This window comes from Phaenicophaeus curvirostris, chromosome 2 (assembly GCF_032191515.1).
Source record: "Phaenicophaeus curvirostris isolate KB17595 chromosome 2, BPBGC_Pcur_1.0, whole genome shotgun sequence".
Classification (NCBI taxonomy): domain Eukaryota; kingdom Metazoa; phylum Chordata; class Aves; order Cuculiformes; family Cuculidae; genus Phaenicophaeus; species Phaenicophaeus curvirostris.
In genome coordinates this window covers 27,255,117-27,269,704 of record NC_091393.1, presented here as the reverse complement: position 1 = coordinate 27,269,704, position 14,588 = coordinate 27,255,117, and the positions used below count along the sequence as shown (strand labels likewise).

General features: G+C 38.1%; 1 protein-coding gene across 2 annotated transcripts in view; it reads right to left on the bottom strand.

The window, feature by feature from the left end:
- Positions 1 to 693: 693 nt before the first annotated feature.
- The window catches only part of SNTG2 (syntrophin gamma 2), a 269,256-nt gene continuing 255,361 nt past the window's right edge, over positions 694 to 14,588 (bottom strand). The window contains exons 16-17 of one of the 2 annotated variants that reach the window (XM_069851590.1): positions 11,937 to 12,047; positions 694 to 825 (exon numbers count right to left, since the gene is read on the bottom strand). In XM_069851590.1, coding sequence (XP_069707691.1) covers positions 694 to 825; positions 11,937 to 12,047 — 243 coding nt within the window. Of the gene's footprint in view, positions 826 to 11,798; positions 12,048 to 14,588 lie in introns of those variants that run through there. The other variant, XM_069851589.1, reaches the window with a different exon arrangement.

Sequence of the window (14,588 nt, the reverse complement as noted above, 5' to 3'; positions counted from 1 at the left end):
CTTAACATTACCTTGTGCATATGCTGGGGCTGCTTAATATGCTTAAAGTCAAGTATGTGCTTAAGTCCCTTCCTCGACTGGGAACAGAATACTTAGTGTTTTGCCAGAGCTAAACTTTTAGTCCTTGAAAGAACATGGCTATAATTTTTCAAACATATAGAAGCAAGATAACTTAGGACAGAGTAAATGTAGGTTTTCACTTTAGCAGGACACTTCACTAGAACTCTACCTATGGAAGCTGGAAAACCATTAATTATTATTAATTAATTATTATTAATGGTTTTCTGTAGTAAAGACTGTAAAAATTGGCTGTGTGCCCAGCATTTTTCAAAACAGACTTAAAGGCCAAATTTTGGACATAAATTTTTCAAATATTATTCCACTTTTCTGTCAAACAAGGGGGAGTCTGCATGATCATCAGAACAGAAACCAAAATGGCACCACGAATATCATTGAATGAATATTCACTTAGAATTTTAGATTAATGCTGAAGATGACAAACTGATTCAGTTTGACTTAATATTTTTAACTCATAGATTCGAGATGCTTAACACATTGTGAAAAGTCTTAATGTTACAAGTAACACAACTATATACTTCTTATAAAATCACAAAGTTGCAATATTGTGCATGAAATAGCTACTTTCTTTAAGAAAATAATTTATTTTCCATAGTCACGACATATACTCTGATATCAGTTACTGTACATATATTTTCTTGCAATACTCTGACTGTCTATGAATACTGGATCCACAGATGCCACTTTTGCTGCTATAAAGGAGTGAATACAGTGTAAAACTGCCGTCAGATCCTGAAATTCAAGTTCCTGAAAGAGGAAGTGAGAGAAAAAAGAAAAAGAACAGAAAATGTGAATTCATATTCAGGTTTGTATTTATTTTACATAAATGCAAAACACACTAGTTAGTAAAGAACAGTGCACTTTAAATGAAAATTCACATCTCTATAGGGAACTGTAAAGTTAAAAGTGTTAAGAATCAAAGATGCACATCCATACATTGTTCACCAACAGTGCCAGATGCAATTTTAGTTTTCACTCTGTGCTACTTTATTATTTGTATTTTAGTCTGTTTGGAAATTGGGAACGTTCAACTTGCAGGAACATTTATATATTACAGCATATTTTAAAGTATTTATAAGTTAAGGATAATGGGAGTTAGGGACGTCTGGGCATGACGCAGCATCAAGTCACAGCTGGGGAGGGAGAGGAGGACACATACATTGACTGACTTTGAAGGAGAATCAAACCATCAGACTGCGAAGCTAGAGGCAGGGTGGAAGCTAACGTAAACACACCATAGCCTACATATAGATATATGTCTGGGTATGAAATTCATATGCCTTAATTCACAAAGAAAGACAGAGTTAATCCTAACCAATTCTCAGATTCCCTTTTTATAACACAATTCATCTTCCGTGCACAGGTTATATTTCTTTTTCTTAATGTCCACAGAGAAATGGAGTGATACTCTGACACAATGACAACAAATATAATACAAAACCCATGTTCAATTTACATGATAATATTATTTGTAAAGTCTGCAGCTGGGAAATATATTGTGGGGACACTTGGGATGGGTTTTCTATGGGGGAGAAGACATTTGTTTTCTAAAACATGTTGACTACACAGTAGTTTATTGAGACACATTCTGTATGCTCGTGTTCTGTACACTCTGGTTTTCAGCTTTTCCTATCACAGCATCTTATAGTATCTTCTCAACAAAATTGCATCAAACCGAATAGTTGGAATTCAAAGTTACATTTGCAGAAGAGTTCACCATCACACTATTTTGCTATCAAAACCATGCATTTACTGGGCAGAAGTGGGTTTACTACTAACAAATGTCTTGAATTGTTTGCTAGTAGTTGTAGGGCATGCTTTTGTGATTCTATATCAGGCACAACTGGGAAATTTTTGGTAGAGGGAGGAGCTGCAGGGTGAGAAGGGGCTGGGGCTGCCCTGTGCTGGACACAGCTGGTTCCACCTGACTCCAACAGCAGGATGCGACTGAGCCCCCACAGCCAAGGTAGTGGCAACTCTGGGAAAGTGGATTTGAGAAAGGGCATTAAATGCCCAAAGCAGGCAACAAGGCCAGTGCTGATGCTCCCCAGCAGAGCAGGTAACACCCCTGAAAGGACTTAAACCTCTGGAGAAGCCACACCGGAGCTAAGGAAAGTAGTAAGAAGCAAGGAACCACAAAGGAGAAGAGAAACAAGGAGCAGCAGAAAGAAACTGTTACACTCTGACAATATTTGAGGGCTCTTCCTTGTGATGATGAGATTCTACTGATTCTTTTTAAAAAACTGTACATTTTCTTTACATCCTCAGGCACACGTAGTTTATTGGCTCAGGGATTTTATTTCCCATTAAGCAAATGTATTATTCCCAGACAAATGTAATTTTCTGTTACTGCCTACTCTCTCCAGCACAGGGTGACAATAAGCAATATTACTGTACAATAAGAGTAATAATGTGATATTCAACAAGCTCCCAAGTTATGCTCTTCCTGGGGTTTAACAAACCTTATGAATGCCTTCATCCTCTATGAAACATCCCCAAAACTACAGGGAAAGACCTTCTCAGACACAGCAGCCATGGAAAAGAGGAGCTTTTATTGGTAAGCTGACCTCCTTAGGATGTTTGCATGGAGAAACCTAAGAGGATAATGCTTTCAGCACTTAGGCCTTGCAAAGAATATGCTAGCAGAGATTTTCAGATGCATATAATAATTTGTCTTGGGTATCATCATCAGATAAACTAGGCTTAACTCCTCCGCAAACCTGGAAACATAAGAATTTCTCAATTCAACAGCTTTGAGAATGTATTAACATAAATAAAACTACTCTCACTTCCCCTCAAAAAATATTCTTTGAAATTACTGACTGGTTTTATTACAACTTTCCATGAAAAAATACCTGAATTCAGAAGCAACACATAGCCATTTTTAATGCAAACAGCTGAAATAATAAGCAATTTAAAACACATTATTATCATATATCTAACGCAAATTACAAACTGACACTTCCAAAATTATAAAAGAACAAACAAAAACCACTAATTTAAAAATTATAGACATAAACTAATATAACTGATAAGCGGAATGTGCTATTTATTACTCATACCTAGTAAAATAAGGAGAAAATAAGGTAGCATTGAGGGAAGAGGCAAAAGTCTCTCAAAATTCTGCTTGTCCATATTTGCTGGTCAACAAATTAAGAAATAATTATCCAAAACCAACAAAAATCTCTAGAGAACTTGTATCAAACCAAGCACTTAGCTAACTGGTAATAATTGTTATTTGATTTGTGAAGTAATCTTTTGGGCCTCAAACTCAAAATTATATCTCATTGTGAAAGAAAAATGAATAGTGAACATTGGTTCAAATATTTTGTGGAATTTAAGCCTATGTAACCTTTATTCTGATTCAGGGGAGCATAAGCCTCCAGATTTTCCTATTTTGATTATAGTTATGGAGCAAGTATGGAAATAAATTACTTTAAAATGTATTTTTTTACAGTAGGTGCCTACTGTAAATATCAACATAACATAAACATTTTCAGAAAATAATAGTGATATTATTTAATTCTCACTGTCTAAGTTTTATAAAACAAAAATGAAGTGCTTGTTAATTAACGAAATACAACTCAATATCATGCAATTCAGTCCTCAGCTTATCAGTTCTTGGCTCAAGTCAGAAGTTTATTTCTCCTGGACTACAAGGTTTCAAACCAGTAAATTCTAAAACATGAATTAGTTCACATTAATCTTAGATTTGCTCCAAATGCAACTGAAATCATCCAACAATTTCACCTCAGATTCTGGCTGATTCAACACCCAGACAGCCAAACAGACTAAGAGAAGAGAGCTCTTTGTGAAGCTTTGCATTTCTCTGCTCTGGCTCTATGCACTTCTAATGTACATGTTTCTCAAAATAAGTCGTCAGAGGTAGCCTAACACAGCTATTAGGCAGGATTTCAGGCTGCTTTATCAATGTTACGTGAAGAGTTTTGGGATAAGAAAAAAGCAGAGATAGGGGTGTCTTATCACTGGGAGTTAGTCCTTCCCAATGCCCCTTCTGCAGAATCCTCTTTGTTTCTATGAGGGTTCAGAATATGGATCAAACAGGGTTCAAGCTATGGATCAGTCCCTCCTGGGGACCAGCTGGCTTGCTTCCCTCACGCTCTCTCACATCTTCGCTATTTTGTGTTAGGTTATCTGTGAGGAGAGCGATCACCTGGCATCATATAAGAGCAAGCGACCTCTTACAGACCTCAGTTAGATGTGGTCAGGTATGCTGGTGCCAGAGGGTGTGGTTCACCTGAAGCCTCATGCACCAGAAGCTCCCAGGAATTCAGCTGATCTCAGTAGTATTTGACCCAGGAGACCACAAATAGGGGTGAAGCAGTGGTCCTTTGCGTTTGAAGGATGTTTGATGTCTACACAGGCTCCTTCACCATCCTAAAGCTGGCTAGTCGGGTGCAGATGTTGAGGAATAGTCACGTATATCTAAAGCAGAAGTTGGGGTACAAATTTCCGCAGGCTCAGGATAAAGGTTGCTCAGAGAATGCGTGGTCTGGTGGTGGGTACAGTTTGCATGCAGATTATAATGGGGAAAGGGGAAAAGGACGGGAGGTTTATTTAGAAATATGGATTTGGTAAAAGGCAGCCTAGGGGAAAAGCAGGTATTACATAGTCAGAGAACACAGAGACAATGTCTTTCCACACAAGACTATCTTGAGTATAATTTTAGAGGCCTCTTCAGGTGTAGAATATAATGTGAATTTTTTGTAGAAAGTACCACCAATGACACTTCTTTCAAACAAATGCATTGTTCTGATAATTTATATATTTTTTTAAGTCATAGTTCTCTCCTTACCCAGCCTTGCAGATGACTAATGGATCATTTTATTTGTCCTATATCACCTGACACCACAATTCTGCTTGCTTGCCTGATCTGTTTTTGCTGCTTTTTTCTTTAATTAAGATTGTCAGGGGTTTTTTTTGTATATTTAAAAAATTTATGCATGTCTAATATTTCAATCATCAGATCTATTTAAGTTTGCTATATATACTTATCCTAATAAGTGGATTAATACAACAAAGGCACTAGAAAGAAGACAGCAAGAGAAGAACATAAAATATTGGATTAAGGTAGTGGGAGAACAAGACTGCAAAACTGCCTGCTGGTACTTAGAATATAAAAAAATGCATACACTGCACTGACCTCAATCACTGTACGTGAGCAGCCAAGTAAGAAAAATATATGTTCTTGTTTCATCCACCCACCTATGAGAGCTGGATTTATTACATATCATAAAGAGTTTGCAACAAGCTGTTGCATTATTACCACACACACACTTAATTTTATTGATTACTTCTGAGAGCTGGTGAATCGCTATTTGAACAAGACATGAGCCTGTATCACATAAAAGGCTGATAATAGAGACTCTGACAATGTTATTGTGCCCCGTGCATGTCACGACTTCTTTAAGGACGTTGGTAAGCCTCAGTGGCTATTAAGTTTTGGCAAGAGCACAACTATTGCTACTGTATTTGTCAGCTTATTATTTCAGATAGAAATGATAACCATATGTTCCATATGTTCTATGATTCTATGATTCTATATGTTCCATAAAAAAAAAGAACAGATAAAGACATCTCAGGTTTTAGCTCCAGTCCACATCAAAGTCAAAATGGGAGAGGAAATTTTAAATTCAGTTCTGTATCTCAGCAAGTATGCCAGGGCTTGGCTGAAAAGAACAAATGCATTAGTGTTGCACAGCTTGTCAAGGCTGTTATAAACGCACAAAGATAAGTTATCAGCGACGGTATGAAAGCTTCTTCAGATACAAACTTTTGTTTCTTCTCCTCTTTGTGACTGTCATTTGCACAGAGAGCAGAAGGATGAGCTAAAGTGGTGCTTTAACCCTGCAAGCATAAGAACCAGATCCATGATGCCAACATTCACTGCCAGAAGAATTGCAACTCTATCTATCAATTGCACTTAAGTCTTTCAACAGCGTTCTACAGGGACCTGGAAGAGTCAGATGGCTTTTCGCTTTCAGCTTGAGTGATTCCAAATGCCACTGTCTATTGCTAAATCTGGAACACTTTTAAATGTTGCATTGGCAGATGCAAACTTTGCTAATGCACAAGAAACCCATCTGGAAAGTTTTTCTGGAGATGCTTGTCTAGGAGCAGCCAACTAACTTCACCCATTCCAGCAAACATTAAAATAAATTTCCAACAGCAATCAGAGTGTCCAGTACTGTCACACAGGCAAAATCTTAACTCTTACCTACAACCATCTTGCAAATGTTTTTCAAGCTGTCAAGATGTTCAATAGCAAACTGCTAGACTTCAGCAATAAAAGACCCTTGTTAATAAAAACACAGAAAGGCTTGAGTGCCAGCTTATGGTTTATTGATGCTAAAGATTAATGTTGCTGTAAAGAGAGAGCTTTGCTTGCACTCTCCTTAATTTGCCATATCTCTGAACAGTAATAATGTAGAATACATCTCCTCTCAGAGGAATACAGTAAATCAAAAGAAAGAAACCCAGCTGCTGACCTGTCCTTGATCACACTCCTGAAGTTCTTCTGTTTTAAAGAGAATAGGATTTGCTGCAATACTGCTGCAGAGTCTAATTGCAAAATCAGATCACATTATCCTACTATACCGCTGTGAAATTACAGAAGAGCTGAGGCTTGAAGCAAGTGGAGGAAGTATACTCAATGCACTCATATAAATATGCAGGGGTCTTAAGTTATGTAAGTGACAGACAAGAAGTATGTGAGACCAGAAACATTTAGTTAAAGCTTCAACATGGCTCACTATAGTCTAGAGACACTATGATTTCTTTTCTTTCTTTCTTTCTTTCTTTCTTCAATGAAATATTTGAGATCAAGTTAGTAAAAGAGGAAACGTAGTGAAGAAAGACAAATAAACTCTCTTTCTGTTCTTAGGGTGAATTAATTGTTATAATTCCACCTTCTCTTTCCCACAGAGTAGAAAAAGAACAACACAAAGAAAAAAAAAAGAAAATGCTCAGTTAAAATATTCTTAGAAATAAGTTTTATCCTCCAGGTAGCTGCATTTTAGCTAAGGGATACAAATCATCATACAGTCCAGGGAGTATTAATCTTAATTTTTATTTCTTTTAAAAGAACGTTGAAAATTTAGGGTTCATGTCGTGTAGATTGGAACTGGATAATCATTAAGGATCCTTCCACAGAATCATAGAATAATTTGGGTTGAAAGGGATGTTAAAGATCATCTAATTTCAGCTTCCCTACAACGGGCAGGGAAACCTACCCTTAGATCAGGCTGCCCAAGGCCCATCCAACCTGGCCTTGAACACCTCCAGGGATGGGGCAGCCAACCCAAACCATCCTATGATTCTATTCTTCTATGATTCCATTATTCTATGATTCCATGATTATTTGCAATTTCTCAATCCTGGATCCTGTTTTCAGGTATGTAAGCTATATAAGACTTGGCCAAAACCAAAATGTTTTGGCTGATATTCACCATTCCAGTTTTTGCAACAGATTGCTTAACAAAATAAAGTTTTAGCCAAAATGGATTATTTATTCTCAAGTCTCAGAAATTTAGCAGGAAGGTGAGTTTTGCATCAGGGGTGTTCCTTTTTACTACTCCTGTGAATCTGCTCACATTTGTTCATTGGAAAATTTACCTGGAAAATTTATACTATATGAAGAATTTAACAGGTAGGAAATTAAAGAATCTGGGCCAGGCAAATTTACTTGTGTTATGTTCACCATTTTGCAAGTAAATAATAGAATCTACTTTTAGAATTTCTTTTTCAATCACTCTCAGCATTTTTTTAGTAGCTTAAGGGGCATGGTTTAGTGTTTGATAGGAATGGTTGGACTCGATGAGCCGGTGGGTCTCTTCCAACCTGGTTATTCTATGATTCTATGTTTAAATTAGGTTTTGTTTACCAAACTTATTTATGAGACTGTCATGTGGGACTATGCTTAAGCCTTATAAAGAAAAGAAAGATCAGATGACAGATCCAGCTACAAGAAAGCTGAGGAGGGATTGTTTACAATGGCTTGTAGTGATAGGACCAGGGGCAATGGGTATAAACTGGAGAGGGGAAGATTTAGACTGGACATAATGAGAAATTCCTTCACAATGAGGGTGGTGAGGCCCTGGCCCAGGTTTTCCAGGGAAGCTGTGGCTGCCCCATCCCTGGAGGTGTTCAAGGCCAGGTTGGATGGGGCTTGGGCAGCCTGATCCAGTGGGAGGTGTCCCTGCCCATGGCAGGGGGGTTGGAATTAGGTGACCTTTAACGTCCCTTTCAACTCAAATTATTCTATGATTCTGTGATTCTATTCTATGAAACTGTCTTGGTTTCCTCCAGAGTAGTTTGCTTATCATATGATGGAAGTGAGGCAATTTTGCTATAGTCTTTTCTCAAAAACCCACTGTGATAATTTCCTATATACTTTATTATTCCCTCTATATTTACAAATTATTTATTTAATAAACTTGATATTTATTTAATAATCTTGCTATTTTACTAATATCAAATTTAGGCCAACTGGTCTGTAAGCAACTATCTGTCCCCCTTGACTCTATTGCTTAAAAAAATAATAAAAAGGCCAAATAAATCTTCTGTTTTCTCTCCACCTGCACATCTCAAACATAAATTACACTATCTTCTCAGTACTGCAAGAACTAATATCTAAAAGTATTCCAACTATCAACCTTCCCTGTTCTTCTTTATGTTTATAACCCCTTAATCTTACTTGTAATTGGAATGTTATTTCTTTCTTTTTTGATAACTGCAGCAAACAAAGAAGCATGTAACTGATCCTTCTTATTCACTATTTGCTCAGTTTCCACTGTAAACTACGAATTATTTCTTGCTTTGATTTTTTCATCTTTCTCCTACTAAGTTATTGAAAGATTTTTTTTCATCTTCTTATTTCATGTATTTTTTTTAGTTGTAAATGTTAAGACAAAAGGAAGTATTTTTTCGCATATGAACTTATGCATAAGAAGCGTGTGTAGTCAATATGCTCCATCTAGTTGAAGAGCACACAGGTTTAAGAGCTTCCAACCAAAGGGATGTGAAAAGCCACCTCCAACCCAAAGAATTCCAAATTGCTGATCCAAGGAAAAGTTGACCACAGCCTGTATAAACTCCATATCAATGACACAATCCAGGATTATTTCATAACCCATTACTCCCTCCACCCTGGCTCAACATAGTAGCAGAGCTACTTACTCATATAGATCCATTACCATGCTACATTGTAATTTTGTAATTTTTAAGTTTCCCTTCTAAAAAAAATTAGTGATTAGCAGATGTCCTTTGGCCACCCATTCTAAATGGGTTATCCAACCAGCTAGTACACCCATACCTGCAAACTATCTGCAATAGCTTTTTCTCCATTATTTCAAGCTGGATAAAAATGTACTGGGACTTGAAACTAATTTTTCCAGGAGTCAAAGTGGAGTTATTACTGATATACAAAGGCAGGGTAAGTTCAGGGAAGTATTGTAGTGGGAAACTATTAGGGGAATTGGTAGAGAATATGAAGGACCTGAAGGAGAAACAACTGATAGGAATCTAGGATTTATTAACTCCTTTGAATAAAAAACTTTTAAATGGAAAAATGTATTGTTCTTCACCTAAAACTGGAGCACACAGTAAGAAGCATCTGGCTCAAATTTTATTGAAGGAGAAAAAACAACATCTCTAGCTAGTAATCAAATGCAAAAATAGACTCCCCAAATGTGATACTTTTTTTGCCCAACAATTGATAAGCATATAAAATTAGACGTAATCTGGAAAATTCTTTTGCAACCTTAATTCTATTGTTTACTGCCAAGTGAACGTAAGTCATCTGTATCAAGATTTATTTCACATGTAGTGCCTCATTTTCTCAGGAAAAATGAAACTTCTATTATTTGATGACATTTTCTCTTTCTCATTATTGGCTACATTTCACCATGCAGCACCATCTGGCTCAATGAATTCTCTTTGAGTACAATAAGCTGAGGTAGACAAAGTACTATATGATGGTTATTAGCGTTGGTCATTTCCCAACTAGTCTATAATTCTAAAGACTAAAAAATAATACCTTTAAGGTGTTGGGAATACACCTGAATATATACACATAATATATACACCACTTATCTGAAGTGGAGAGGCTGCACAGCTGTATCCCAGTTCCATTTAATGTGAAATCATAGAATCATAGAATCACAGAATCATAGAGTCATAGCATCATAGAATCATAGAATAGTTTGGGTTGGAAGGGACCTTAAAGATCATCTAGTTCCAACCCCCCTGCCCTGGTTAGGGACACCTCCTACTGGATCAGGCTGCCCAAGGTCCATCCAACCTGGCCTTGAACACCTCCAGGGATGGGGCAGCCACAGCTTCCCTTGGAAACCTGTTTCAGTGTCTCACCATGGTGAAGAAATTCTTCCTAATATCTAGTCTAAATCTGCCCCTCTCCAGTTTATACCTGTTCCCCTTCATCTTGTCACCACAAGCCTTTATAAATAGTCCTTCTCCAGCTTTCTCGTAGGCTCCTTTCAGGTACTGGAAGGTCACTATAAGATCTTCTCGGAGCCTTCTCTTCTCCAGGCTGAACAAGCCCATCTCTCTCAGCCTGTCCTCATAGGGAAGGTGCTCCAGCCTTCAGTTCATCTTTGCAGCCTCCTCTGGACAAGTTCCAACAGTTTCCCATCCTTCTTACATCGAGGATTCCAGAACTGGACACAATACTCCAGATGAGGTCTCACAAGAGAGGAACAGAGGGGCAGAATCACTTCCCTCACCCTGCTGGCCACGTTGCTTTTGATGCAGCCCAGGACACAGTTGGCCTTCTGGGCTGCAAGTGCATGTTGCTGGCTCATGTCGAGCTTCTCATGTACCAGAACCCTCAGGTCCTTCTCTACAGGGCAGCTCTCAATCACATCATCCCCCATTTTGTACTGAAATCAGGGATTGCCCCGAGCCAGGTGCAGGACCTTGCAATTGGCCTTGTTGAACATCATGAGGTTTTCACAGCGCCACTTCTCCAGCCTGTCCTGGTCCCTCTGGGTGCATCCCGCCCTTCCGATATGGCAACTACACCACTCAGCTTGGTGTCATCTACAAACTTGCTGAGGCTGCACTCAATCTCACTGTCAATATCATTGATGAAGATATTAAACAGCACCGGTCCCAGTACTGACTCCTGAGGGACACCACTAGTCACAGATCTCCATCTGGACTTTGAGCCTTTGACCACTACTCTCTGAATGCAACCCTCCAACCAGTTTCTTATCCACTAAATGATCTTTAAGATCCCTTCCAACCCAAACTATTCTATGATTCTGTGATCTTATCTCTAATAATTACAGGATGTCTCCACAGCTTAATTCCAGATCCTGCAAAGCACCAAGTAAAGCCATTATGTTTCAGAGATTGCTTGGCCCCTTGCAAGCATATTTATTTTATCAAACAATAAATCATTGATTTTATTGGTAAACATTAAGCATACACTTGCTTAAAATTTTAAATCCATTATATAGTGTTTAAAATGTATTTAGCATTTAAATAGTTCTGGTTTTACTTTATACTTTTTAAAAACAATTTTTAGATACTGTATCTATTAGAGGTTTACAAAATTTCACAGAAATCATGTTTTTGAAAGCATAAAACACCATCAGAACATAACTGAGTAACAAGCTTATACAAAACAGTGTAATAAATCTATAGATATTACATTACTTCCATTTGTTGTGGAGCTTCTAGAAAATACAATAAAACCCCAAAACATTGATGTGGAATTCATTGTATGCATCGTACATTTGTAAACAGAATTTTTGATGTCTTGATACCAATTCAATTTCATTTTTTACTAAACTGAGAAAGTAGATGTTGCTTACCTTTGTCTCAATTTGTTTGGTGTCTAGATTCTGAAACAGCAGCTTTACTCTTGTTTTCCCGTCATCTGAAGAGCCTTTGAGCTGAGAGAACTTAAACCTCCACAGCACATTCTAAAGAGAAAGAAATTCAATTGAGGGCTGTGTTACACATTCTAACTTAGAACTTCTACCATTTATCAGCAGTTCTGGTTAACTCGGAAGGTCCCTGTTGACTGGAGATTAGCAAATGTGACACACATCTACAAGAAGAGTTAGAAGGAGGATCTGGAGAACTGTAGGCCTGTCAGTCTGACCCTGGTGCTGGGGAAGGTTGCAGAACAGGTCATATTCAGTACCATCAAGTGGCACATAAAGGATAATCAGGTGATCAAGCCAAGTTAGCACGGGTTTGGGGAAGGAAGTCCTGGTTGGTTAATCTGATCTCTATGACAAGAAGACCTGCTTAGTGGATGAGGGAAAGGCTGTGGATGTTGTCTACCTGGACTTCTGTTAAGCTCTTGACACCATTTCCCACAGTATTCTCCTGGAGAAACTGGCTGCTCGTGGCTTGGAAGGCTGGACCCAAAGAGTTGTGGTGGGAGGCTTTAAATCCAGCTGGCAAGTGGTCACAAGTGGATTTCCCCGGGGCTTAGTGCTGGGGTTGGTTCTGTTTAATATCTTTATCAATGATCCGGATAGGGGGGATTGAGTGCACTCTGAGTAAGTTTGCAGATGATACTAAGCTGAGTGGTAGCGTTGATCTGCTGGAGGGAAGGAGGACTCTACAGAGGGACCTGGACAAGCTGGATTGATGGGTCAAGGCCAATTGTGTGAAGTTTAACAAGTCAAAGTGCTGGGTCCTGCACTTCAGTCACAACAACCCCTTGCAGTGCTCCAGGCTTGGGAAAGAGTGGCTGGAAAGCTGCCCAGAAGAAAAAAGCCTGAGGGTGTTGGTCAACAGCCAGATGAATATGAGCCAACTGTGTGCCCAGGTGGGCAAGGTGGCCCAGAGCATCCTGGCTTGTATCAATAACAGTGTGGCCAGGAGTAGGGAAGTGATCAGTCCCCTGCACTCAGCACTGGTGAAGCTGCAGCTTGAAAAATGTGTTCAGCTTTGGGCGCCTCACTACAAGAAAACACATTGAGATGCTTGAGTGTGTACGAAGAAAAGCAACTCAAAGGTGGTAAAGGGTCTAGAGCACAAGTCTTATGAGGAGCGGTTCAGGGAACTGAGGTTGTTTAGCCTGGAGAAAAGGAGGCTGGACTAGATCTTATTATCCTCTACAAATACCTGAAAGGAGGTTGTGGTGAGGTGGGTCTTTGTCTCTTCTACTGTGTGTCAAGTGATAGGATGAGAGGAAATGGCCTCAAGCTGCATCATGGGAGGCTTAAACTGGGTATCAGGAAAAATTTCTTCACTGAAAGGGTTGTCAAACATTGGAACAGGCTGCCCAGGGAAGTGGTTGAGTCACCATCCCTGAAGGTATTTAAAATATGTTTATATGTGATATTTAGGGACAAGATTTAGTGATATTTATATATTAAGATAAAGGACTAGGGCAGTAACCACAGCATGTGATAACAGGTTGGTTGCAGAGCAAATAAAATTAACAGCTCTGTATAATATGTGAAAGCAAAAAATATGGGAATTAATATTCACCAATTAAATTGTTATTTAGAAATTTTATAAAATGTAAATATTTCAGTTGCCCACGTAATATCAAAATCCATGGCAAAAGCTTAAATCTAGAAAGATCCATGAGGGTATTTGTATTAGTTTCACCATGAAGATAATTCCATACCATGTCTTGATCTTTCGTATTTCAGCTGGCTCATCTGTGTAATGCAGATAATGTCTTACACAGATGTTGTGGAGCTGAATTTACTGATGTGTGTAACATGGTTTGAAATCCTCTGATAAACTAAGCTATAGAAATGCAATAAATCTTATTATCAAAAGCAGTCTCACGAACCACAAAAATTAGGCTTTTTATTATATATTTGTAATATATATAAGAATTCTAGGCTTCTTGGTCTACAGGTATGTCCTACAAGCATTCTACTGCTGTTGGTAAATCATAGACTGACAGGTATGTTTTAATAGTTATGGAGATCATTTCTGAAAAGAAATATCATAAACTTATTTTTGAAACCGATGTAATTTTATGTATTTATTTTAATGTTTTCTATTGACGGCCTGAAAATTTACAAGTTTAAAATACCACAAAGTAACAACTTGCATCCCGGCTTCCTACTGATGTTTCCTCAATATTTATAATCTTAACAAAAATTCTGTGCACGTGTTGAAACGTGACACAGTCCCTGGACACTGCTGTGAAAACATAATTTAAATACTTTGAAGGCTTTTTCAAAAGCACACACAGGAAAACTTTTGCTATGTTCCATTTTCCAAGACACCATAAAATATTGTTTTCATGTAGACCAGTGCTACCAGTGGTCTTCACTACTCTCCTCATAGCTTGGAAGTGAATGACCTATAAATAAGTAAGTGTTTACACAAGGCACGAAAAGCCTGATTCCATCTCCTGGTTCCCTGCAGACATAAACATTGTTGATTTGAACAAATATAACCCATGAGGGAAATCTCAACTATACTACAGCATTGTGATGGTTCTTGAACTTTACATTCGTGAATAGATTTTTATTGTGTCC